The 25919-nt window shown below is 40.0% G+C and overlaps 1 protein-coding gene across 2 annotated transcripts in view; it reads left to right on the forward strand.

The window, feature by feature from the left end:
• The window catches only part of trabd2b (TraB domain containing 2B), an 84479-nt gene that overhangs the window by 30046 nt on the left and 28514 nt on the right, over positions 1-25919 (forward strand). Inside the window, exon 3 of one of the 2 annotated variants that reach the window (XM_085150450.1) lies at positions 21227-21373. The exons of the other annotated variant lie outside the window; for it this stretch is intronic. Within the exon in view, the coding sequence (XP_085006576.1) occupies positions 21227-21373 (147 nt within the window). The remainder of the gene's footprint in view (positions 1-21226; positions 21374-25919) is intronic. 2 annotated transcript variants of the gene reach the window in all.

The following is a 25919-nucleotide window of genomic DNA, read 5'->3' on the forward strand; positions in this document are numbered from 1 at the left end:
TTATTTTCATTTCCTGCAAATATACAAAATACAGAAAAAGTGTATTTTTACAATCAATTTCCACAGAGATGCTAAACTTAATGTAGGTCATACAAAGTCTCTTTGCTGGAAATGACAAATTGTGAAAAGGGAAACAACTCAGTCTTGAGGTGAGCACTGACATACACCATAAGCCACATTCTCTAATACGGAAATCCTACGTTTTTGCCAAGAGCTTGAACCCTGATGATTTGGCGTTTTTGAGGTCGTTCAAATCACTTTAAAGGTAACACGAGCCAGCATTGCAAAAACAAAACATTTCGTTTTCCATAATTCTTTAAAATCGAACAAACACTTTCTCCGCTCTCACCCTTTCCTCTTCGTTCATTCAGGGAGTTGAGGTTGCCTCACTCCACCATCTCACCCCCCAGAGACTAAGGTTGAGAGAAGGGCCTCTGTGGCTCTCTGTTGACTCGGCCACCTTCTTGGGACGTTTCCATAGCCACTGCCAGCCCGGCCTGAAATGAACCAGGTGGGGGTGCTGATGAGAGTGGGGGAGGTTATGTGGGCAGAGAGGATAGAGAGCCCAGGGGTGAGTAGAAAAATGTTAGTGACCTAAAGTGATTAGGAAAAAAGAAGGGGCGGATATTATTTTGAAATGGTACACGTTCTTTAACGTGTCCCTTTTGTTCTAAATGTAAACTTCAGTGTCTCTCGATGGGCTTTTTAAACAGTCGTTGAGGTGCAGCATCTGTTTGAATGAGCATGTATGTTTATACCAGTGTGTGTCGAATCGCCTGTTATGGTATTTTCACAACAATGGTGGCGGTGGACAGGGTACAATCATTCTCTTCTATTCTTCTGTCGTAACCCTGAACTGTGTAAAGCATCTGTCAGCAACCCCCTTGTGTGTATGTGTCTGCGTGGAGCCATTGAAACCACGGCTACTCACCCATAACCACACTAACAATTGGGTCACTGGCCCAGACCCAGGCATGCAGGAGAACATATAAACACACACAGACTGTGCCACTGCTTGATGTGGCTCAATTTCGACTCAACTGACCGTGACAGATATCGTTTTCAGTTAACCCCGAGTCGATAACATCATCTTTTTCTGACGCGTTCTCGTTTTAGTTAACGCGCCGGGGCCACAGCCTCAACTTCGACACTTAATTACTGTCAAAACCAGCATGTAGGTCCTACTAAACCAACAATTATCTAGTAAAATCCCAGTGTTAATTAAGATAGGCTTGGGCCCAGCAGGGTGTGTGGTGAAATGAGAGCTGAGAGCTTGGTGTGGAAAAAGAGACTCTTGTATGTTTAGACTATGCCAGTAATGCATATATACATATAAATAAATGATAATACGCAAAGATTAGGTTCAGACAAACATATGGGGAAAACACAGGGACGGCAAATGACGTCTTAAGATAAAATAAGGCAAATAAAGAGCTCCAGAAAACCACAGCAGCTTTGATAGGAAATTCTTTTCTGTGCCCTGAAATTTAGCCTATTACCTGTGATGTGTCTGTGGGAATGTTTCCCTGCTTTTTTAACCAATTACTATTCTGTTGTTGTGTCTGTCATAATCAGTGTTGGTCAAGTTACTTGAAAAAAGTAATCAGTAACTAATTACCAATTACTTCCGCAAAAAAGTAATCCCGTTACTTTACTGATTACTTATTTTCAAAAGTAATTAATTACTTAGTTACTTAGTTACTTTTTAAAAACACGATCTACAACCTGAATAGGTGATAAAGTGATAGATCTTTCAGCCCAATTCTACTTTTTCTGCATAATCAATCATACAAAATGTAATCAAATGGAAAAGTCTCTTTTTAAAACTTGTTTTATTAGTTTTAATCTTTTAACTTTATGCATCAAGCAAAAATTTAATTATATGCAACATTCTCTGACTGGAAGAAATTTGTTTAATATTTAAACCTATTTTCTGCACATTCCAGCACATAAAATATTTTTTTTGTGTGTGTTTACACTCAGTCTTTCAAATAGATGCAAGTAAAACACAGCAGAAAATAAATAAAGTCACAGACTAGCGGTCCTGTTGCTCTATTTTCACCTGTGAAGCAGGAGTGATGTAGGCGGAGGTTTACCCTGGTGCAGGTGTGCAGCCGCGGTCAGTGGAAGAATCCGCGAGTTTCTCTGTGAGTTTCCCATTACGTCATAGCGCACTCGGTGCTTGTTTAGGGGTTTTTTTCGCTGTAAAAAGAAGTTTTCTTCCCACACACAATGGACACTAATGTTTTTGTCACTTTTTATGGAATCAAACTTAAAGTAAGGTCAGTACTTCCACGCTTTAAACGCTGCACGCTCATACTCTCTCCCGCACTCGATATATGATCCATTGTTGATCTGCACACAGCTGTTGTCACAAACGTCGCACTCGCTTACGTCACTGTCATGAGACATTCTCGCAAAAAAAATCACGGTTTTAGTAACGCAGTAACGCAGCGTTCCTACGGGAAAGTAACGGTAATCTAATTACCGTTTTTGCAATAGTAATCCCTTACTTTACTCATTACCTGAAAAAAGTAATCAGATTACAGTAACACGTTACAAGTAACGTGTTACTGCCCATCTCTGGTCATAATGCCTTTATTATTTTGTAATACACAAGCTTCAGTTTTGCGACCAAATTGGGGACTTTACCTGTCCTCCTTTAGAGCAAAGGCATACATAGAGCACTATTTGGCAAAACATGTGTTTTCCTAGTTCTATTAGTTGCTTTACTTGTGAGAACTAACTTCAGCTCTCCCTCACCCGAAAGAAGAAAAGATTTTCCCATCCCTCACAGTTTACTAAAAAAAACATATTTTGTAATTTGAAATAGACGATGATACACCACAAAGCGAACCCATAAGAGCCCATGGTGACACAAATGTCACAAATGATCTGGAAAATATTCCTTATACAGTTTAGTTTTTCACTTACTTCATTACTCATTAAGTCCCCAAAGAACACGATGCAGTCATGTAACACTGGATGTGCAATTTGAAGCATATATAAACAAATGCAAGCAAAATTTATGAAATGTTGTCAAAAGTACTTAATTTTTTCATAATATACTTTATAAAATACTTTGTACTTCAGCTTTGGTAGTTAAAACGAATAAGAGTGTGTCCTAATTTGCTGTAATTTTATTTATTTATGCATTTGTTTATCTCAAATAGATTTAGTGATTTAAGTACCACAGATGAAAATAAACCCTGGCTAACAAACTGTAACCTCCCAAGGAAAGTTTCTTGAAAAAGTAAATATTGAGTGCACATTTAGTGGACCGGGTGTCACACCTCCACATGGTCTTCATAGCCCCCTGGAGTATTTTAAAAAAGGTCATAGCAGCAGAGGTGCTTGAAGGGAACAGACAGATTTATACACTGTACAAAAATCTGAATGTCACAGTAACAAATCTGGGAAAAGCATAAATTTAACATGGAAATACAAATAAAAAGGCAAAACTGTGCTCCTATGCAACAAAAAAAAATCCAGCAATATGTCAATTAACTATAAATACCTAATGTAACATATGTGCAACATTATTATTTGCCACTTGGGCAGAGTATTCAAAGAAAATAAGGTCTGATGATGTTCTTTTAAAGAGAAATAGTTCCATGTTTCTATGAGTTAAGGATGTTTGCCTATACTCTAAATATTGCGTGTGGATTACTTATGGCTAATTGCGTTAGCCTCATTTATTTATTTTTATTTATTTATTTATTTTTAGAAAGAGGGGCAATACATATTAGTGAACATTTTAACAAATGTAAATATGCCAGATTATAGCCTTGGGCTAATTTCCATCTGCAGACCCTCTGGCAGGTTGGTGTTAAACACAAGTTAGCAAAAACATACAGAGACACTATTTACAGGTCATGTGACAAGGACAAAAACAGTGATCACATTATACTAGAACAAACAATGACAAGGAGAGTGGACACAGAGGACAGTATAGATAACAATAACGGAAACACATCAATTATATTGCACAAACCCCAGTATCGTACATGCCCTGACCGTCGTGATATTGCGTTCACCCATTGCACTAACAGTTGTTTCCCTTTTTATAATACACTAACTCTTTTTCCCGTCCAATATAAAGCATGAATATTAAACATGATCACATGTTTGTGTGTCCCTCAGCCGCGCTTTTAAGTGACTCTTAAAGATGGGTAGACTTGTACTTCCCTCACTGACAGTGGAAGACTATTCCAGAAGTTCACTCCCTGATATGACAGAGCATCTGTGAAAAGGTGGTCCGCCTGAATGCCAGTTCACAATCACCTCTAACAGTGGCTCGAGTCAGTCGAGACCCGGCAACACTGCTAGACTTTTGTTTAATAAAATCACTCATTGGTGGAGGCGCCAGACCATGTAGAACTTTGTATATTAGACAGGCCGATTTAAATAATTTGAAATTAGTAAAATTTAAAAACTTGTATTTTTCTAAAATTTGACAATGGTGATATGAAAAAGGTTTTTTATCTAATATTTTCAATGCTCTTTTGTAGCACACTTCGATACCCCATAACCTAGACTTTCAGCTGTAGCCACACAATGAAACCAAACCAGGCTGAGATTCCTTTTTTGCAGGATGATCTCATTAATGCATCGTAGAAAAGGAACAACGCTTCTTTTCTGTCTCCAAAATGAAAACTAGCAGCTCTATGATGTAAGTGCAGACAATTCGTGACACCCGTCTATGGTCATTGTCAGTGTTTTTGCCCATGTCGAGTCTATCTGGACTGTGCTCCGGTCACAGATAAGCAGCAGTGAGGAGTCCACAATTAACTTGGGCTCAATGCAATCTCCTCTGCTTAGCTGAGTGTGTTTGAGAAGTGTGTGAGACATGGTGCTATCAGAAAAGCCGTCTCACTAGAAAACACGTTTCAATGGAATGACATTTTAGGGGAAAAGAGATGAGCGAAGCTTTCGATGCTTGTTGCATGACTACAACATTTTTTAATGAATGTGTATGCACAGGAAAAGAGAATCTCTGTTTTGATGCATGCTCAATCATCCAGGTAAGGAAATCCCAAAAAGTTGATTAGCTTCATTTGGAAGTAGCGTTTTCAGGGAAACGCATCATTCATCTGGACTAGAATCAACATTTGGGAGAATCTCTGTTTGCTTTTGTGACTGACTAGGGTCAGCCCAACTGACTACTTGGTTCAGTGATTTTAGCAGCTCAGCTTCCTGGTGCGAACAGGCCTTAAGATTGATATTAAACTTAAGAACACTGATAAATGGCAGAAAACTAACTGAAATTGTTACCTAAGCTGAACAAATATGATGTATTTAGTTGATTTTCACTAATTTTTACTGGTGACTTTGACTCCTACTCAAAGGTGCAACACTATACGTTGTGCTAATCTGTGCTACGAGCCATTCCAAGGGTTTTATTATTTGCCTTCCAGTGAAGACAAAGTGCAGAAGTTGTAATCTTGTTTATCCAGTACTCCTCCCGTCTGCTTCAACATTCCTCTCTATCGGTGTGGCCTCTTTGATGATTTGTGGCCCATTTAAAGCCACAATCATGTGATCTCTTGGTTAAAGTGACCACAAAACCTCAGCACGGCTGACCAAGTCTGCTTTTAAGCCACCGAGGGTTTTGCAGATGCGTACACCAACACGCGCTCGCTGTTTCGAATACATCCAGAAAGACGTAGGGGGGGGCGGAAAGCGCAGACACGTGTATATGTGCCTACATATGTAGAACTCATACCTACCGTATACACACATGCTCAACTGTGGTTACTTCCCACAGACTGATCCCCTTTGCCAGAAACTTGCGCTGGTCCAAACCCAATGTTTTCCTTAATAGAGGGTATGAGCGCTAAAACTATTAGAGGCAGCAATAATAGTCTTAATCATATTGGATTTCTTCATACCAAGCACTTTCCCTGGGAGGCTGTAGGAATACAGATGAATACAGATGTGACGTGTAAGCAACTGTCTGTGCACGAAAAACAGAAATCAAGACAAAAGAAATAATATATACTGTACATGTATGATGGTATACAGCATCAGCTTTTCACTTGTGAGGATGGATAGCAAAGCGAGCCACAGGTTTGTTTGTTTGTTTTTAATTGTACGTTTTATTACACAGGAAACTGTGCATGGTATTTACATCTGTTTGTTGATATGCATACTTTAGATTCTGATGATATTTTTATGCAAAAGGGGGTTTGGTTGTGGAGAGTCAGACATTTAGACATCTAACTAAGACAATTCCACGATAAAGGACCAGCCAAGAATGTGACAGGGCAAAATAAAACCGGTAGATGAAATATGTGTCTCAGCTACATGAACGATTAATTTCATATGGGCAGCAGATGTGGTCATATTTAATTCCCTGTTGGTCCTGTGCAAGCTTCATCATATTATAGCTCCTGTTTGATGGGGTGCACAAATACATACAAGCAAAGCTCAATAACTTTCACCTAGGTCTCCATACGCTGTTAGTCTGTGATTCTCTCTCTCTCACACACACACACACATGTGCACACGCACACACACACCTACAGAAAAATGAATCAAGGTTGTTAATAAATTAAGGAGATTGTAAAAACATACTCTAAGCTCTGGCTGAGGCTCAAATCAACAGCACCGAGTGCCTAAACGTCAGATTTATGAAATAATTAGAGTCTCGTGAGAGTAGTTAAATGCCCGGTCTCTGATGTCACAGCCAGCGTCCCTCCAAGTCAAGGCCAACTAGACGAGGAGCTACTAATCTATGGCCAGCATTACTGCAACCTCCTCCGCCACATGCTATCCAAACTCTGCCTTCCACCTCCAAAACCACTGGCAGCATCGAGGAATTAATTCCCATATCCTATCACCGGGCTTTCTTCCCCTCACCCCCTTTACTGCCTCCCGCTTGGTGCTTCAGTGAGTTTTCCTGTCTGTTTGTTTGTCTGTTTTGCTCTGTCTCCATGTTGGCTTCCCTTTCTCTTCCACAAACACAAAATACATTTATTTTTCTCTGTCCCACACAAACACGCTTAAACGCTCGTATAAATACACGCTTCCCCCAACACTGAATTGCTCTGATGATGCAGGCAGGGGCTTATTTATGGGCTGCTCGTAAACATGATTAATTCCTCTTTGGTACAATTTCCAGCGCGGGCCTTATGTCTGATTTAGCTGTCAGCATGAACAGAAACTGTTAATTAATTGTGGTGTGGAAAAGCGAAAGGTTCTTAAACTCAGTAATTAAGAGTAGCACCAGGGACGACTGGCTGATGTACAAACTACATAAATCACATCTTCCTCCTGTTAAACACATTCTGATCACAGGAGAACAAAGAAAATGGATTTTGGACCAAATGCAAAAAGCTGGAAGTCACATTACAGATTTGTTGTTGTCCATTTTTTAATATCAGATAAGGGACCATTACAACAATACAGCTCATCAAATGCAACCGTGTTTTTGTTGCATTTCAGGACATGTCCTGAAAGCTTTTGTGGAGGGACGTTAAACACTATAATTGAAATTGTGAAATGATTTTTGTAGGAACATCAGGAAATGCTGTTATACCACCTCGTTTTCAGTTCAACTCAACGTCTCATGTTGTGATTCCCCAGACTTTTCATTTGATCATCATCACCAGAGTTTTCACTCCTCAGTGGAGGTTGTTGGCTGCCATTTAAACGACTGTGTGAAGTTGGTTAAGGGTGTGTGTGTCGGGGTTTATTTGTCTGTGTTTGTGCCATATCTCTCGTCATGTATTGTGCAAATGGATTTAGCGGATTAGCTGTAACAAGATTTTCCCAGTCAATCCAGGACATGGAAACAGACTGTTAGTCTGTTACAATTATATAACTATGAAGTTCCTTGATTCTGCTGCAAGGTGTTTTTACAAACTGGTGCCTTGATGAAGCCCCCAGGTTCAAACCCCTTTTTCTTTTTGGCATAACTAGAAAAAACAGTCATTCAATTCAATTTTATTTTATTTATATAGCGCCAAATCACAACAAACGTCGCCTCAAGGTGCTTTATATTGTACAAGATGTACAAATATAAAGCACCTTGAAGCACCTTGAGTAGCCTGGCTACAGAGCTGAAGAGAAACCTGGGGTTCTTATTTTCTTCAATCAGTGATGAATAGTAAGATGTTCTGGCTTTGCGGAGGGCTTTCTTATAAAGCAGTAAACTATTTCTCCAGGCTAAATGATGATCCTCTAAATTTGTGACACGCCATTTCCTCTCCAGCTTACGAGTCATCTGCTTTAGGGTACGTGTTTGAGAATTATACCACAGAGTCAGGTACTTCTGATTTGAGTTTTTAGTTTTCACAGGAGCTACAGTATCCAGAGTTGTACGTAGTGAGGAGGTAAAATTATTAACAAGATAAACGACCTCTGTTGGAGTAGCGTTCAGATAGCTGCTCTGCTCTGTGTTGGTACAGGGCATTGACGATGATAACAGTGGGTGGATTATATTCTTAAACTTAGTTACAGCGCTTTCAGAAAGACATCTACTTTGATAAAGTCTACTCTCCACTGCGCTTTCAGAAAGACATCTACTGTGATAACGTCTACTCTCCACTGCTGTGTAATCAATTATTGTAAATGTAAATGTTATCAGGAAATGATCAGACAGGAGAGGGTTTTCAGGAAACACTGTTAAATGTTCAGTTTCTATGCCATATGTTAACACAAGATCTAGAGTGTGATTAAAGTGGTGGGTGGGTTCTTTTACATTTTGAGAGAAGCCAATTGAGTCTAATAACAGATTAAATGCCATGTTGAGGCTGTTATTCTTAGCATCTACATGGATGTTAAAATCACCCACAATAATGATTTTATCTGAGCTCAGAACTAAATCAGATAAAAAGTCTGAGAAATCAGACAGAAACTCTGTGTAAGGCCCAGGTGGACGATAGATGATAACAAGTAAGACTGGTTTCTGAGTTTCACAGCTGGGGTGGACGAGGTCATTGTCTCCTCACTGAAGAATTACACGTTTGGAGAGACAGCACTGTCAGCGATGTTATGCTATAACCACGTGCATCATGCACCATTGCCAAAGGACACCTTCAGCATAACTAAGGCATTCAATGACGCACACACACACACACACCAAACACATAAAATTACAATGGACAGAATGTGATGGATAAGATGCAGTTAATACATTTTCCAACACTTTAAACACATGTTCTGTCTGTCAGACACATCAGAAATCTCTTTGGTGGTCCCACAGTTTTTAAGCACTGGCAAGTCTTGGTTGGCAGTATTTGGGAGGGTTGTAAATATGTGTGTGTGTGTTAGGAATCGGGGGAAGGGGGGTGTTCATTCATGTTCTGTGTAAACTAGCTTTTTCTCACTGAATTATCATTTGAACTTCCTCATTGATGCGCTGACAGAAGTTTTGCAAGCGATCAAGCAGCTTGACCTTCCCTTACAGTGTTATTTCCACCCCTGTATTCAACACAAACTGATGCACATCCAACAGTTGTTCACAGTCTGTGTCTGCACGGTTCGCATTACAGTCTCCCTCTGTTTTTCCCGCAGAGTGAATCGCTTGCATGAAATCGAACATTTCTCCTGCTGATTTACCATGAAATGGTGTGCTTGTGTGGGATTACGCTGCGTTAGCTTCAGTAAGTCTAACGGAGGCGTGACCGAAAGGGAGAAAGCGGGGGAAGAGTCTGGTCCACTTACTGCTACTTCTGCTGCTCCAGTCTATTACACAGTCAGAGCACTGTGCAATTTGGACAAACTCTTTAGTGAAGACAGACATTTATGGAAACACAAATACACAGCATCCACACACAAGCATTGAATTACAAGTGCATGGTCCTTAACCGAGAGCGAGTGTGTACGATGTGGAAGCACAGGAAGGAAGAAGGACTTGAAAGCTAAATAAACATGGATCAGTGACAGTGGTGGAAGGAGAGCCGGCATCAAATGAAAGAAAAGAGTGAAAGAGTGTGAGAGGGATGTGTGGGAGAGAGATGAAGGATAGAACTATATAATCTAGAGATTTGTGGCCGCAAGTAGATAACCTGGTTTGGGAAAGAGAGCAAGGCTGGTGATTGAGGGTTTGGAGGGATGGAGGGACAGATCTGAGGATGGAGGTGCAGTGGGAAGATAAAAAGAAGGTGCCAGCAGAAGACTTAACCAGCCATCCGTACTTCAGATAAGTTAGAAAAAGAAGAGGAGGTGAGGGGCAGTAAGTTTGCTCCTTCCTTTCTTCTTTCTACCTCTCCTGGTTAACTGTAAACATCTGGCCTTTTGTCCTGTTTTTCATCTTTTTAACATTATGCCTCCTGCCCTTTCCCACCCTTTCTTCTCACATTAAGTCATCTCTCCACCTTATTTTCCTCGACTTACCTTCATTCTTTCTACTGCATTAAACTCTAAAGTGTCCACCATTCTGCAAGTACAATTTGCCTGTTCACTAATGCAAATGTGAACAAGTCAGTGTAGGACGCCTACCGAGGTGTACATACACACAAAAACTGAAGTAGTAATTTATTTCTCAAACAGGGGGAAAAATCAAATAGACAAACCTGGCATGACAGTGTTTGAATATCAGAAATGATTTGTGATGGTTGAGGGCTACACTTGAGCACGCAACCACAGAAACGTCTGCAAGGATTCTTTTCTTGAAACGAATTCGGTCACATGCACCAGCTCTTGCGAGCTGTACAGATACTTGACGATTCTCAGTCTGGACGCATTGTTTCGCCCAATACACAATTTATGTTCATGCAGCAGATTATTTGCCGCTCTCGTGTTCCAGCCGGCTCTCTGATGTGGACTTTGCAAGGAACAAATCACTCTTAGAGAATTATACTGTCTAAAGCTATTAGTCCAACCAAAGCAGACTGGAGAAGATAAGAGAGAGTAGTCGGGTCCTGGTTTGAGGCCGGGGAGGCATGTTTTAAACATACACGGCTGTTTCTGTCGGCTCTTTTCTCATGCTGTGGAGAAGACCCAGCTCATCTGGTTTGTATAGCATCACACATCATAATGGAGCCGGATAAATCCAATGGAATTCAATGAGAGTTTTTCCCCTTGGAAAAAATGTGAATACAAAATGTGTTAGGATTAGAGGAGGCTGTGAAGTTTGAAGTGGACTGTGCGTTTGAGATGAGATGTGGTTACAATGACTTCATCTAGTCTACATCTTAAGTAGGGTAAAACTTTTCATTTTATTTCTTTATAACAAATTAAGAAACCCGATGTTAAGTGGATGATTTCATTTATTTGATCAAACAATCAATTTTCTTAATCAACTTATCCAAGTCAGGGTCACAGGGATAGGTTGCCCTAAAACAGCCTATTCCAGGGGTGGGCAATTCCAGGCCTGCAGGTTTTAGATCCCACCTTGGGTCAACACACCTGACTCACATGATTAGTTCATTACCAGGCCTCTGGAGAACTGCAGGACATGTTGAGGAGCTAATTTAGCCGTTTAAATCAGCTGTGTTGGTTCAAGGACACATCTAAAACCTGCGGGGACACCGGCCCTCGAGGCCTGGAGTTGCCCACCCCTGGCCTATTCCATCTGCCACAACCATCCATGCTCACATTTAAACAAGACTAATTACAGAAGCAAGACATTTTTACATGAAAACAAGTCTTAGAAATTAGTTAATTACCTGACCTGTTCAGCTCTTTGGGTTTCTCTGATTGTACTAACAGTCCTGGGCAAAGATTAGGCACTATTAGCATGACCCTACATTCATGAAAATCCAATATCCTGAGTTGGAAAGTTGTTCATCTGACTTCTAGGTCACTATATGGTCGGAGTTAACCAATCAAAAGTACTTATTGTCATCTAAATAACTCCGATGTTATGATGCCAACCTGACTTCCAGTGTTGTTTTTCCCATTTCAGTTTGTGTTCATAAGAAATTTACCAGTCAGATAAGACATTATCATATTACACCCAAATCTGATGGTTGTTGCTTCTTTTAATCCGCTTCAGATATAGTTCATTTCCAACATTAGGTAAATTATGTGACTTATGAAATTAGCAATTTCACTTGTTGCCTAATAAAGTTGTATTTAAAACCTTTTTTAAGGCCTTTTGTGGGCTTCATTAAAAAAACAGCTGTCAACACCTGTTTCCCCAGCACCTCATAAACACACAGGTGTTTTTCTCCAGTTCTGAATGAAGATCATTTATGGACCCTAACAGTTACAGAACAGCCCTCATTTTAGCAGGTTGTGTAAGTTGCAATAAATATAACATCATTTTGAACGCTTTCAATACACAAAAATATCAATTTTAATTTGTTATTTTATTTACATAAAAACAGCATGAACTGACTTGCAGCCACTTTGGGCCTAAGTGCTTGTGAAGCACTACCATTTAACCACCTTATAAAATTGTTTCACAAACAGGTGTTAACATTCAGTAGAGACAGAACAGTGTGTTGTTTTTCTGACTCCCTGTAAATGGGTGCCTGCCAAGGCTTGAAAACCTACTATAATACTCAAAAAACTCTGCTAACACAGGTACATCTTAGGTCTGCGAATGTTCTGATCCATATCAGATGTTGTGACGTCATCAGGTTGCCTTGCGACTACCTGTTAACAGGCTAAAATGGCTCATGTGTAACTTTTGAGCACCAACAAAAAAACATAGTGACATTTTTATTTCACAAAAATAGCATGTGATTTCTATCCACAGAACCTGAATTATGTATGATATAATAATAATAATAATGGATTGGATTTATATAGCGCTTTTCAAGGAACCCAAAGTGCTTTACTTCAGACTGTGCAGAATGCTGCAGCATGTCTCTTAACAGGCACCAAGAGAAGATTGCATATCACTCCAATCTTGGCCTCCCTTCACTGGTTGCCTGTAAATTTTAGGTTTCATTTTAAAATTTTAGTTCTAACCTTTAGCCCTACATGATCAGGCTCCTCAATATTTATCTGAACCACATACATCTTCTCGGGCTTTAAGGTCATTAGATCAGAGACTGCTGGTGGTACCGCGCACTCGTTTTAAAACTCGTGGTGATCGGGCCTTTCAGACTGTGGCACCACAATTGTGGAATTCTCTCCCACAGTCTCTTCGCTGCACGGACTCCATTGATTCTTTTAAGAAACAGCTGAAGACATTTTTATTTAGAAAAGCATTTGATTAATTTCTTCTTATGCTGTTTTTATAGTTTTATTGTTTGACATTGTTTTATTTACTGTTATATTGTTTTTATATTCCCATTTCCTGTGTTGTAAAGCACTTTGGGATTTTTATCTGTGAAAAGCGCTATATAAATAAAACTTACTTACGTACTTACTTACTTACTTAATTACTTACTTACTTACTTCCTTACGTACGTACTTACTTACTTACTTACTTTACTTACGTACTTACTTACGTACTTACTTACTTACTTACTTACTTACGTACTTACTTACGTACTTTACTTACGTACTTTACTTACGTACTTACTTACGTACTTACTTACGTACTTACGTACTTACTTACGTACTTACTTACGTACTTACTTACGTACTTACTTACGTACTTACGTACTTACTTACGTACTTACTTACGTACTTACTTACATACTTACTTACTTACGTACTTACGTACTTACTTACTTACTTACGCACTTACTTACGTACTTACTTACTTACGTACTTACTTACTTACGTACTTACTTATTTACTTACGTACTTACTTACTTACTTACGTACTTACTTACGTACTTACTTCGCGCTGGAATACTGGAGTGGCTCACCAAAAACAGGATTTCCAGTTTTATTATGCTGTTGTCAAATATGGGTTATTTAAAAAAAAAAACAAGGCAAAAAAGAGGGAATGAAAAGAAATATACGTGCAGTTAATTTCCTGCTATTAAACGTGATATGACTGATAAAGGTGCGTATGAAAACCAAGTAAGATTTTTGAAATTGTAGGGTGTCCCTCTTTCTCTTTCACATTTCTTAATATTATTACCAACATAAGGTGGTCTTGCCAGGTGGGCCAGCTGGGGGGGCAAACTAATTTTGAATGGGTGGCCAGTGTCCTCAACAGACTAAATTCACAGATCAAACAAAATGGTAGCATAGACATGTACTAGTGATGCAAACGAGAGCAGTGAGAGTGAATCATTTCAGAGTTGGAGCTGCAAAACAAAACTTGAACTAAAGGTTGGTAATACCCTATAAAACTGAAACTGAGCCTCTTATTCATCTGATCTGTTGTTAACATGTTGTATTATGCAATAGCGCAGCTTTAAATTTATAAGCATATTTGAACATGTATTAATTTCAGACAGAAATCAGATGGGTGGACAGTTTTCCCCTTCTCCACCTGTCTTTAATTATTCCCGTAATCTTGTCGTGTGCTGTGCTCATGTTTTTGCACGCAAACGTCTTCCTGTTCAACAGCACCTTGATGTTGATAGAAAACAAAAATCAACACAATTTCACTCTGTAATTTTCCAACAGTCTTTACAACCTCACATTACTTACCAGTGGGCATTCACAGCGAGGGAACCAGCTGTCTGCTTTTTCAGTTAGGATCAAGTGATACTTTATTATTTTCTCTGTGTTCTGGGGAGGCAGGAAAGCTGGGATGACTGGCGCAGCTGCAGTGCTGCCAAGTCAAACAGCAGGGTTTATTTGTGGACAAGTGTAGGGGCGACACCCACCCCCCCATTCGCTGGAGACGCTTATTAAGAGTAGAGACAGGAGGCGCTGGAGACTGTAGGGGTGTATATAGAATAAGTGTGTATGTGGGTGCCTATAGGAAAAGATAAACAAGAGAAGAAGAGCAAGAGAAGGAAGACAACAATTGAGCTAGTCTTCGGAGGAAGGAGAAGAAAAAGTCGAGTTGTTAGTGGATGTCAAAGACTATTTTCTTTTTTTACCTTACCAAACTTAAAAGAGAGATGTCTCTCTTGATTAAATGCCCACCCTCTGCCTCAGAAAGGAAATCAGATGGGATGGAATGAAGAAGGAGGGGAAAGCTGGGAAGCAGCAGGCCTCTGCCACTTGGATTGTCCCTCTGGTAATCCCTGGATTTCCTGGGTTGAGACAGGAGGTAGAACAGGCACGGCGAGAGACTTAGTGAGACAGAAGGAGAATGAGAGCAAAAGGAAGTGGGACTAGAAGCAGAGACAAAGGGGAGGCAATATTCCTAACACTGGTGCTGTGTTGTGATTTCTGCAATGTGTGGTTTGTATACAGGTATTGCTCAAAGAGTGGTGTGTGTAATCATTAGCATCTGTGCTTATGGGTGGTTGTATATTTTTTTTGGAGTGTTCATGCATGTGTTTCTGTTGTGGGTATTAACTGCAATAAAGATTTGGAAGAAAGCGGTGATCTGGCTTGCTGTAGCTCATGCCAGATGTCACGAGTTGAAAGTGCTGCTTACCTTCAAGTACGCAAAAGATACATTCAACAAAAAAAGGGCGCCAAAGGGTATTAAAACTATTTTGGCAATGCTCTGACATTGGAGATTACATATAAGAGTTTTATGCTTGAATGTTGCCTTTACAGCCCCTGACAGGTTACACGATTGTCTAGGAATGAAACAGAGGGGATCAGGTCTTGAGGGCCTCCTTGATAAAACTGTGCGAAACAACAGTGAAGCTAACACACAAGAACATCCGCACAACTTTGATGTGGTCTTGTGTTGTGTATGTTTCCACACTAATGTATCCAAGGTGCTTTTGGATTTTGGATGGGGGGTAAAACTTTAAACAACTGGAGTCTTTTGAAATAGCTGCGCCACTACTGCATGCACATGCAAACATACAGTGCAGTTTAAAAGAAAAGGGTTGTTTTTTATCTTTTTGGGAGCTTCTCTTTGGGGAACAGGGAAGAGACAGTGCACTTATCCTTGTAGGGATGTTATTTCAACTTGCTTACTTTTATCGTTCAGTCACCCTAGGGTGCTGTGAACCCAAATCTCCTTTTGTATTCAGTAGCTGAAACCCACAGGAGGAAGCCAGCTTGGCCCAGAGAAACCCAGCAGTGTTGTCCTGGGTCAGGGGTCGAGCTCTTCTCTTTCAGGTAATGAAACACAAGCAGCTCTCAGGGAGAAGAGATTGGTTGAGGGGAACACACCACTCTGAACTGTTTTCTTTATAAGGAACTATTTAAACAGGCAGTAATAAAAGCAGTGTGAAATAACTGAATTTCCATTCTCTTCTGATGGCTTGAGTTTATACCAAAGGTACAACAAAGCTCTTGGTTATTTACTAATACAATAAATCAATTACAAGGGAACTCCTTGGACAGATCTGACGGGCTAAATTAGGGCTGTTCGATATAACGATATATATCGGATGACGATATAAAAACGTCTATTGTTTCATTTTACGCTATCGTTTGTTTCGTGGTGTCGCAAAATAAACTGTTTACGGCAATATTTTTCATCGTTTTGATGGTCACTGTAGTGGTTATATTAATTTCTTAAAGTTCTCTGTTTCTCTTATATTTTATATAACCACACTACGGACGGACAAGTGCCTGTTTTTATGCATTGTCGTTAGCAACAACGACGGTAACAGTATCCCGTGTCCGCTTGTTTATGTTCCACATAAACCTTTCACAATAAAGCTCAAGATCCTGTTGAGACTTTTCAAAATAAACCGAATCGCGTGAAAGAGCAGATTATTTACGGATGAGAATTAAAAAAAGAGCCGCCAGGTGCTAAAAAATAAACCTTAGACTCAAACGTTAGAACAGGCTTTTCCCCGCAGCACGCCGTGTAATAAATACTCACAAAGAAAACGGCGGCCGTTACAACTTATGTCTAAAAATGTATCGTTTTATGCATCGGTTAAAACGCTCGACTCCAGCTACATGACGCGCAGCTGGAAACACTTCCCGCAAGTCGAGCTGCCCAAGATTCACAGAATTTACAGAAAATGTTACATTTTTGTGATTTATATGGTTATCGGACGATAAAATTCTTATATCGGGATATGAGATTTTGGTCATATCGCACAGCCCTAGGCTAAATGTGACTTGCATCTGTATTAGCCTATTACCCTTCAGTCCAATTTCAAGAGCCGGGAAGTTGTTCATTCAACTTCTAGATCACTTTACACTGATATCACGAGCTAATCGCATCTTCTTGCTATCAGCCACAATATCTAATTTGATTGGTCATATTTTTGATACGACGCCAACAACAGAGCAACTCTTGTGACAGAATTTTCTGGCTTCTCGGGCTGTTTTTTTCCCCAACTTCAGCTGATTTTCATGGAAACTCATTTTTCATATTACTGACATCACATCAATGCACAGAAATGTAGACAAACCTCAGACCAAACTGCAGGTGGTCAAGTTGCATCGTGGGCAACATAGACATTTGATTTTGACAAGGAAGAATGTGTGACATAATAACCATTACAGTATGCTGCCAGTTTGCTACTTTTCTATTTTAATTACCACACAAAATCAACAGACCAGCAGCAACATGTGTTTTTAGTCATTTTATTTATGCAATCTTTAACTCTTATTAGCTGCTGGTTTCACTCACAAAGATAATGTCGCAGGATGATATTAAATCACATTATTTAACTACAAGAAACTGAAAAAAACTGCCTTATTAAAATAAGCAGTCATGTGCAGGAAACTACAACTCTTGGAATTGGTATGTTTTCAGTGCCATTTGCCTGTCTTACTATTTGTCAACAAGATTAAAGAAAACTAACAAGCAAGATTTCATAAAATTGGGCGGAGAGGTAAAGGAGAGGAACCGTTGAAATTCTGATGTGGGTCCAGAATAAGGAGTGAATCAACATATTAAGAAATGGGGCAGTTTTTGCACAGAATTTCCTTGGGGATTATTAAAGTAATCTAATTATCTATCAGAGGAAAAATGACAACTCATTACATTTTGGTGGTGATCTGAATGGTAAACTGTAGGGTATAAACTGTTTAGATGTTTTCCTTGTTCACGAGGCCAAAAACATAAATATACATAGATATACAATCACAGACAAACATAAGAGAAAAAGGGGGAAACACTGTGAAGGAACACACTATCTCAGCTCTCTGTCCTGGTGCTGGCAAGCCTTTGCTAAGCTTTAATACACCTGACTGCTGCCTGGTTACAGCCAACACCCATGCCAGGCCTTACCCATACTTTTCATGCTCACTTTCCCAAACTCTCCACTACACAACTGGAGAGGAATCACCTCCATATGTGCAACACATGCTCATCACAGAGAACAAGGCTTTGTTCGTTTTCACACTTTCAGCTCTATTTGTCCTTTGTACTCAGACCTCTTTCTTTTCGCCCTTTGTTCGTTGTCTCGCTGTGAGTTTGCAGGAACATGGAACAATGTGTCATTGCTTTACTGAGACAAAATGCAAGGAGTCGAGGAGATTGGACAAGAAGGTGGAGAAAATATGGAAGCAGACAGAATGAATACGTGATCATGTTTCCTTTTTTAGCTTTATAAAACGACTGCTCTGTGTTTCATTTGTTTTAGTGACTCCTGTGTACTTACTTCTCAAGTAAATCACATTTTGCTTCTTTGCCAGATTTCAGAGTTTGGCCTCCACACTCTGACACTTCCTTCTGCAGTTCTTTAGCTATAAGCACTGCTCACATTCTCAGTTCCAGTACCTTGTCATCGGCACCTACTCATTATATGCTTCAGACCCATAAAACCCTCAGACAAGCTAACACTACTGCTAGCTAACAGCCAGGATTTAATGCACTTCAAGGTCAATTGTTGTAATGTACACACAAGTTGATAAACGGCATTTTCTTAAACTTAAAAAGATCTCTGGGATTTTTTTTAATGCTCATTATCCTTCCCAACCCCTGCTCTCTGTTTTCCCTCCAAAGCTTGCTAATGAATTTTTGGAGTGCTGAACTCAGATTGCAGGTTCCAAGACTATCCATGTGCACTTCTCCTTCCAGCTTTGTTCTTATAAAGCTTTTATTTAATTACAATTGGAGTTTCGCACGCATGTATTAGAAGAGATTAGAAAAAAAGAGAACTTAGGCCTGCAGCAGTAAACTGTGTGGTGAAAACGGTCAGTATTTGTTATTTTGAAAAGGTCTGGCTATAAAAAAGTTGGTCTGTCAGAGTGAGTCGATCACTTCAGTGTGAGAACACCCACGCACACACACACACGCACAGGGAATGTTTGCGTTTTTCCTCTCGCTGCCTCTTTCTCCGTCTTTGCGTCCCCCGTGGTGACTGACGTGCTCTTTCATTCAGTCCAGCACATAACTTGAGCACCATGGTTACAGCTGCAGAGATGTTCCTTTCCCTTCCCCGGGGGACAATATTGAAATAACATCTCCCCTACCAACACAACCAACCATGGTCTTGACATCTCGCCAGTTGTGTCCAGATCTGTCTGGCCCTATCTAAAGAAAAGTATTGAAGTTGGCTGCATAGCAAAAATCCTTGCAGGTGTGCAAGGTTTGCCAGCTTCTGACCCTGAGTCTGGCCAGGACCTACTGGCCAAGAGCCCTGTGGGTCAAGGACCTGGGGCAGTGGCAACTTACTGGCACAAAATCAGCTTCAACAGCAGCAAAATTAGCTTGTCTGGCGATGACAAGCTAATTTTAGCATTAGCTTGTCATATCATAGCATTAGCTTGTCATATCATAATCATATCTCTTAGCTAATGCTATGAGATATGATGCTAATGCTAAAGCTAATTAGCATTAGCTTTAGCATTAGCTCCATTAGCATTAGCTCCTCTGGGTCTGGCATCACACCTCAACGTTACCTGGAGTTTAGAACAATGGACCTCACTTCTGATGCAAACAAAAATTGAGTCATACAGAGTCATTACTACGGCAGCAGTGGGGCTCCTGGATTTGAGAAGTCTTGTGTTAAAATATAAGCTAAAGAAAGCCTCAAAGTCATATGTGTACAGAACTGAAATGGGCACTCTTATGTGCCTCTGGCAGGGTGACAGCACCGTGTTGGATACAGCTGAAGAATATGCTGGATGAAACATGTCAAAAGAAATATATAAGATCTGACTCCTGCTATACAACAGGAAGAAAGGCACAGAGATCAGGCCCTGGCAGAGAGATAAGAGGAGGATGCAGTAGACAAAAAAACAGGATGATGACAGAGTTATGTGTGCCGTTAGCTCATCAGTTGTCTCCTTGCATTATGAAACAAAAGCAGATTAAAGTGAAAAGGAGCCCACAAGACTTGTTAGCAAACACAATGACCTCAGAGAGAAGGAGAGAGAGTCACAAGGTTGAGCTTAGAGCTTGGTTGTGATTATCCCAACGTAAAGGTTACATGGAGTTTAAACATGCCCAATATGGGCATATATGATTGCGAAAACACTGCTTAATTGCAGGAATTACGACTTAAAAATTTGGACATGGGGCTCAATCAGTTGTGCAGCTGTATCGGTCTTAAGCCGCTCTACAAATCATCTGGGGCTGGATGCTGACGTTCTCCCTGCAGTATTTTCCAAAGCACTAGTCAGGTTTCTTGGCAATTAGGATCACAGGCATGGATCAGTCTGGTTTAGTTCGAAGGTATGTTGATGTTGTAATCACATCAGATGAAACCTCTGTCTTATTGGGTGCAATGTAGAACTATGTGAATTGCGATACAATACAGGAAAAAAAATGTTTTCTTTAAAATGCACCTCTGGCTCCTGTAAGAGAGCTTTGCACTGACTGACAGGTCGGTCTTGAATGCCAGGCCAGTCAGAAGTGGCGTGAGATTGTAGAGGGTGGGAGCGGGGAGATTAACCCCTGGTGTCTAGGACAGCTGTGGAGGTTTTGGGCTGGCTAGCGGCTGCACACTATAAATTCTCTCTAAAGAGGGTTTACTTTCGATTTTAATGGGTGCTATAAATTTTCTGCAACCTGGTCCTGGTGAAAGAGAAAGGAGGCTTATTTTTAAAGGGCCTCTTTCTCTTTCAATCTCTTCAGCTCTACCTTTCTTCCCTGTACTTTCTTTCCTTCAGGAAAAAGTCAATGGCTTCTTGCCATGCATTTTGTGGTCTGCTTTTACCTGTAGTCAGCTTGTATGAAAAGCATATGAAAATTTCCTGAAAGAAATGAAAACCCTGCAAAAGAATAAGTATTCTGCAGCAGACACTGAGTATAATAGCTTCATTGTATATTAAGGTCAATATATTTTTTAAAGAGGAACACTGGCTACGCCCTGCACAATTTCTACACCTTTGTGGCAAATTCCTCTTGGGTGCACAGCAGAGGAAAACTGAGTTTGTGGATGCAGAAAGTAACAGCGCCCTTCGTATGTTTCCATGTCTCTACCTGTAGGTGCTGTTCGCCTTGAACCAGACGCTGCTGCAGCACGAGGGTGTTCGAGCGGGCAGCCTCCAAGGTTCCTACACCACAGAGGACCTCATTACACACTACAACTGTGGTGACCTCAGCGCTATCATCTTAAACCATGACACCTCACAGGTTGATTCATTTAAGGACTGCTCACCCCATTGTAAAAAAATATCAGCACTTGTGGTTCACTTTTTAGGACTGATTTCAACAGCTTTGTGTCAAAATTCTTCAAAACCAGTTAAAACGAGTTTTTTGTGGCAAAAAGAAACAACATAAAATTACCTGCCTAATATAATACAAAGGATCTAATACCGTTAATCCACTTTGTCAAACCTTACAAAGTTTTACAACATTTCTCACATATTTCCAAATCCCAAAGTTTTGCATGGTCAGACAGCAACACACTGGTAAAGTTGGAATGTTTGGCTACAGTGAAAAGGTTGGATAATAAGTTACTTTCATGCTGGTATCACATGACCAATGTTAGGATTGTTACTGAAAAAAGTAAGATATTACACGGAAGCGTAGAGCTGCCACCCAGGCAAAAGAAAAATACAATAACGTGAAAAGTTTATTGTTCTAACAAGATACTTTTCCTGTTTGTACAATATAAATATTATATTGTACGAACGTGATAATTATGTATCATCTCGAGTTCTCTGTAAACAGAAGGTGTATTATAAGGTTTTCTTTACATACCATGTTTAGATTAGCTTTTTTTGTCTCCATTTTTTGTCACAAAGTTTTAGACTTTGATTTAAAGAATCTCAACCTTTTTTATCGAGCTCTCTCTTTTTTTCTCAGTTCAGCAGAAATAATTGGAGTGAGAGCGCTGATATGTTCTTTGCAAATCTCCATACTGGTTAAAAGATTTCCCCCCTTCTTTTTGAAAATATCATTCATGGGCAAAATTACATTTATAAAATTCTTTGGCTTAAACCTATTTCCACTTCTCCCAAACTATGAAATCACATGTTATATGGTTAAATGAGGACGATGTAACAAATTGGAATTACCTGAGCATGAGAGCTCATTCGTGACGTTGAAAGCAAGCAATGACAGCTCTTTAAAACATGGACATGTAAGACTGGCTCTGCCTTCAGGGATCCAACTAATAGGTTTGACAACTATCACTACTAATAACGTGATATTATGTTGTTCAAACGTGAAAGGTATATTGTACAAACAGGAAAAGTATCTTGTTAGAACAATAAACTTTTCACGTTATAACGTGATACACTTGTATTTTTCTTTTGCCTGGGTGGCAGCTCTACGCTTCCGTAATATTACACATTACAAGTTACTTTTCTACATTACATAATCACTTATTGGACAAAGTAACTCATTTGATTACTTTTGCATTACTAAGTAAAATGAACTAAAATGTACTGTCACATAATCCGTCATTTTTTAATTTCTCTCAGCCAGTTTTAGGCAAACTAAGCTGTTTTGAAGATTCTGCACTGATCTCAACTCACTTGCATACTCAGCAGTACAGTTTACCAGATTAATCACACCTGTGCGTGTAACATCATCCTCTGCACACTATATTTAAGCTGCAGACCTACACATTCATTCTTTTTCTGTCGAGAGAACTGAAAAGAATGGGAACCTGCATTCGCTGCCAAACAGTGATGAATGGTTCCAGGTTTGCTTCCAGTCATAAAAACATGTTAAACTATATGAATATGAGTTTTAGGTCATGTCACTGATTTTTTCTTTCTTTCTTTTTTAATAGTGACCTAAAGTGAGACTTGCTTTGATGCCCTGCTGTAAACTTTTAACCATCAAAGACAACTTTCTTAAATTCATTTGCAGACTTTTAAACTACCAAAATATTTATTTATTAACTTTTTTAAAGCAGAAAAAAAGGGTGACCCTTTGAACTTCTAAGTTAGCTATGTTTCGCTGGAAAAGGGAATCGTCTACTTATCGTTCCTGATTCACTAAAAATCCTCACAGAAAATACTACCCAGTGGTAGCAAAACATCTGTAACAGCGTTCAGAACTTGAATCTGTCAGATCCTCGATTTGAGTTGGCGAACTTCTCATACCCACTTCTGTGCCATTACACTATCGTCACCTCGAACTTTTGGGCTTACACATCAATTCCACAAATCTGCACGTTGCCATATTAATCCTTCTCAGCCTCAAGTTACTTGATAGTCTGACACTTTAATAGCTCTGGACTCCACTGTAAATACACCATCTAACCTCCTCCAACTTATTTCCTAACATAGCCTTTGCTCCTTTGGTGATGGTCTCTTAATCAGTCTTCATACCCAGCTGTCAAGAGGCCATTCGGCATTAAGTACACGCACACACATGTGCACACATACCTACAAATGCATGTGGTAGACACAACATGTAGTGGCTCTCAATCCATCTCTGCCTTTTAAATGCAGATTTGCTCAAACGCTCTCCTCATAAGTCAGTTATGCTGTGTCAACCTCCCTCGCTGATCCTTAAGTCCCATTAAACGCAAAAGACCATGTAACCTCAACTCACTGCTCGAGTTCCACATGATATCCACTAGAGACACACACTATATGAAAAAACGTGTACACACAAACTCACAATGCCTTTACAATTCAGCGCTGACGAATGACATGCGATTGCTTTTTTTCTCCGTGCTTCTATGCCTGTCTCTCTCATTGTCTGCTTTTATACACCTTTTTCTTCCTGTGAGCCATGAAGGGCTTGTTAGCCACAATTTCACCTGCAGTTTAACTCATACCAGTTTGCCCCTGCTCCTCATGTCATAATAACACGTATTAACATTCCCCAACATATGCTACAGCAATCAGATGCCTGACTTCAGAGCCCACTTCTGTAGCCTAATGATCTATTGCAGGTTTGTGTGTCTGTGTGAATGTGAGCTTCCAGAGCTGTAAAAGGACAGGTGTTTTTTGATAGATAGGACTTAATCCGCTCCGACACTCCTGATGCTCTTTCAGCTCAATCTTCTTCAAATAAGAAAGAGGCCGATGGCAGGCCAGAGACCACAACTGAGTGGAACGGTGTAAGAGAGGTTAATGTGTTTCAGCATTCAACTGGTCCCAAATTCATCAGAAAAACAGAGTACAAGTGAGACAGAAGAAAAACTGAAATGCAAAAGAAGTAAGATGAATGCATTCATTTAAGTAAACACATTTTAAAAAATGAAGAAAACAAAAGACAGGCAAAAGTTACCTGGAGATATAAATGTCTGTGAAGGTTCTCAGTCATCCAGGTCATCGTAGTCAAAGGAGCTTGCAAAGAAAAGCATCTGGACTTCTTTAAGTTGCTTGAAGACGTTTCACCTTCATCCGAGAAGCTTCTTCAGTTCTAAGGTCAAATGGTGGAGAGTCCCAGATATAAACCTAGTGGGAGTTTCCCCCCACAGAGGGACAAAAGGACCCCCTGATGATCCTCTAATCGCCTGAGCCAAGGTGTGAAACTGGGTGTGGGTCCCAATCAGCCAGAGTTTCGGGTGAGTTCATTGTGAAACCTGGCCCCACCTTATCATGCGAATTCCTGAGGTCACCCGAAACCCTGGCTGATCGGGACTCACACCCAGTTTCACACCTTGGCTCAGGCGATTAGAGGATCATCAGGGGGTCCTTTTGTCCCTCTGTGGGGGGAAACTCCCACTAGGTTTATATCTGGGACTTTCCACCATTTGACCTTAGAACTGATGAAGCTTCTCGGATGAGAGGTGAAACGTCTTCAAGCAACTTAAAGAAGTCCAGACGCTTTTCTTTGCAAGCTCCTTTGACTGGAGATGTAAACCATCAAAATGTAGACTGATGTGCCAAGATGAAAAATTATGTCTCAAAGGTTTAGTTTTCCACATCTGTTATGTTTCTGCATAATTTATATGGTAATATATGACTGAAAATGTTCTTAAATGCCGTATTACTCTGGGTTGTCCCTACGAGTTGTTATCACTTCAGTGCCACAATATCATCAGAGCTACAAAAAAGAAAGAAAGAACAGAAGAGAAAGGGGATTTCAAACAGCTGAATCTGAAGGGAAAGGAAAAAATAGAAGTAAAGGCTGGCAGGATATGTACGAGAACATGAGTGCAGAGCAGTACCAGTGGTGGGGAAGGGAGAAAATATCTTGCTGTCACTCTGTGTTTCCTGTGGACGTCGGGATGGAGAGCGGCTAATGGCTTTTCATGTGATAACTTATCTGCGTTTACCGTTACACTCCTACCTCGACCCCTCTTTGACCGAACCCTTTTTTTCCTCGTCTTGAAACACTCACACGATCCTCTCTCATCAGCCATGAAGTCTTTCTGCACCTTTTTCTTCAGCTCTCTCTTTAAACTTTTCCATAACTTTCTTCCAAGTTTGCATTATTTTATTTATGAATCGTGTAGAGCTGTCAATCTGGGTAAACCTGCGTCATTCACCCTGACAAAACAGATAAAAAAGGCCTTGGGCTACAGATTATGTGTAAATGCACTTTTGTTTCTTTCTGCCTTTTTGTTCTACTGCTGGGTTATAACAAAAAGCACGTATTTTAATTCAGTGGCATACAAACCGTTCAAATCTAATCAGACCCTGAATTTGAGGGAAAAGTTCTTTTCTTGATCTTTTATTCTAAAACTGTTTTCACACATAAACGTTTCATAGTTTCTGAAGAATGAGGCAAAGATATTTTCCAAAGCTGTCCTTTGTCACATGTA

The sequence above is a fragment of the Neolamprologus multifasciatus genome, chromosome 23 (assembly GCF_963576455.1).
Source record: "Neolamprologus multifasciatus chromosome 23, fNeoMul1.2, whole genome shotgun sequence".
Lineage (NCBI taxonomy): Eukaryota > Metazoa > Chordata > Actinopteri > Cichliformes > Cichlidae > Neolamprologus > Neolamprologus multifasciatus.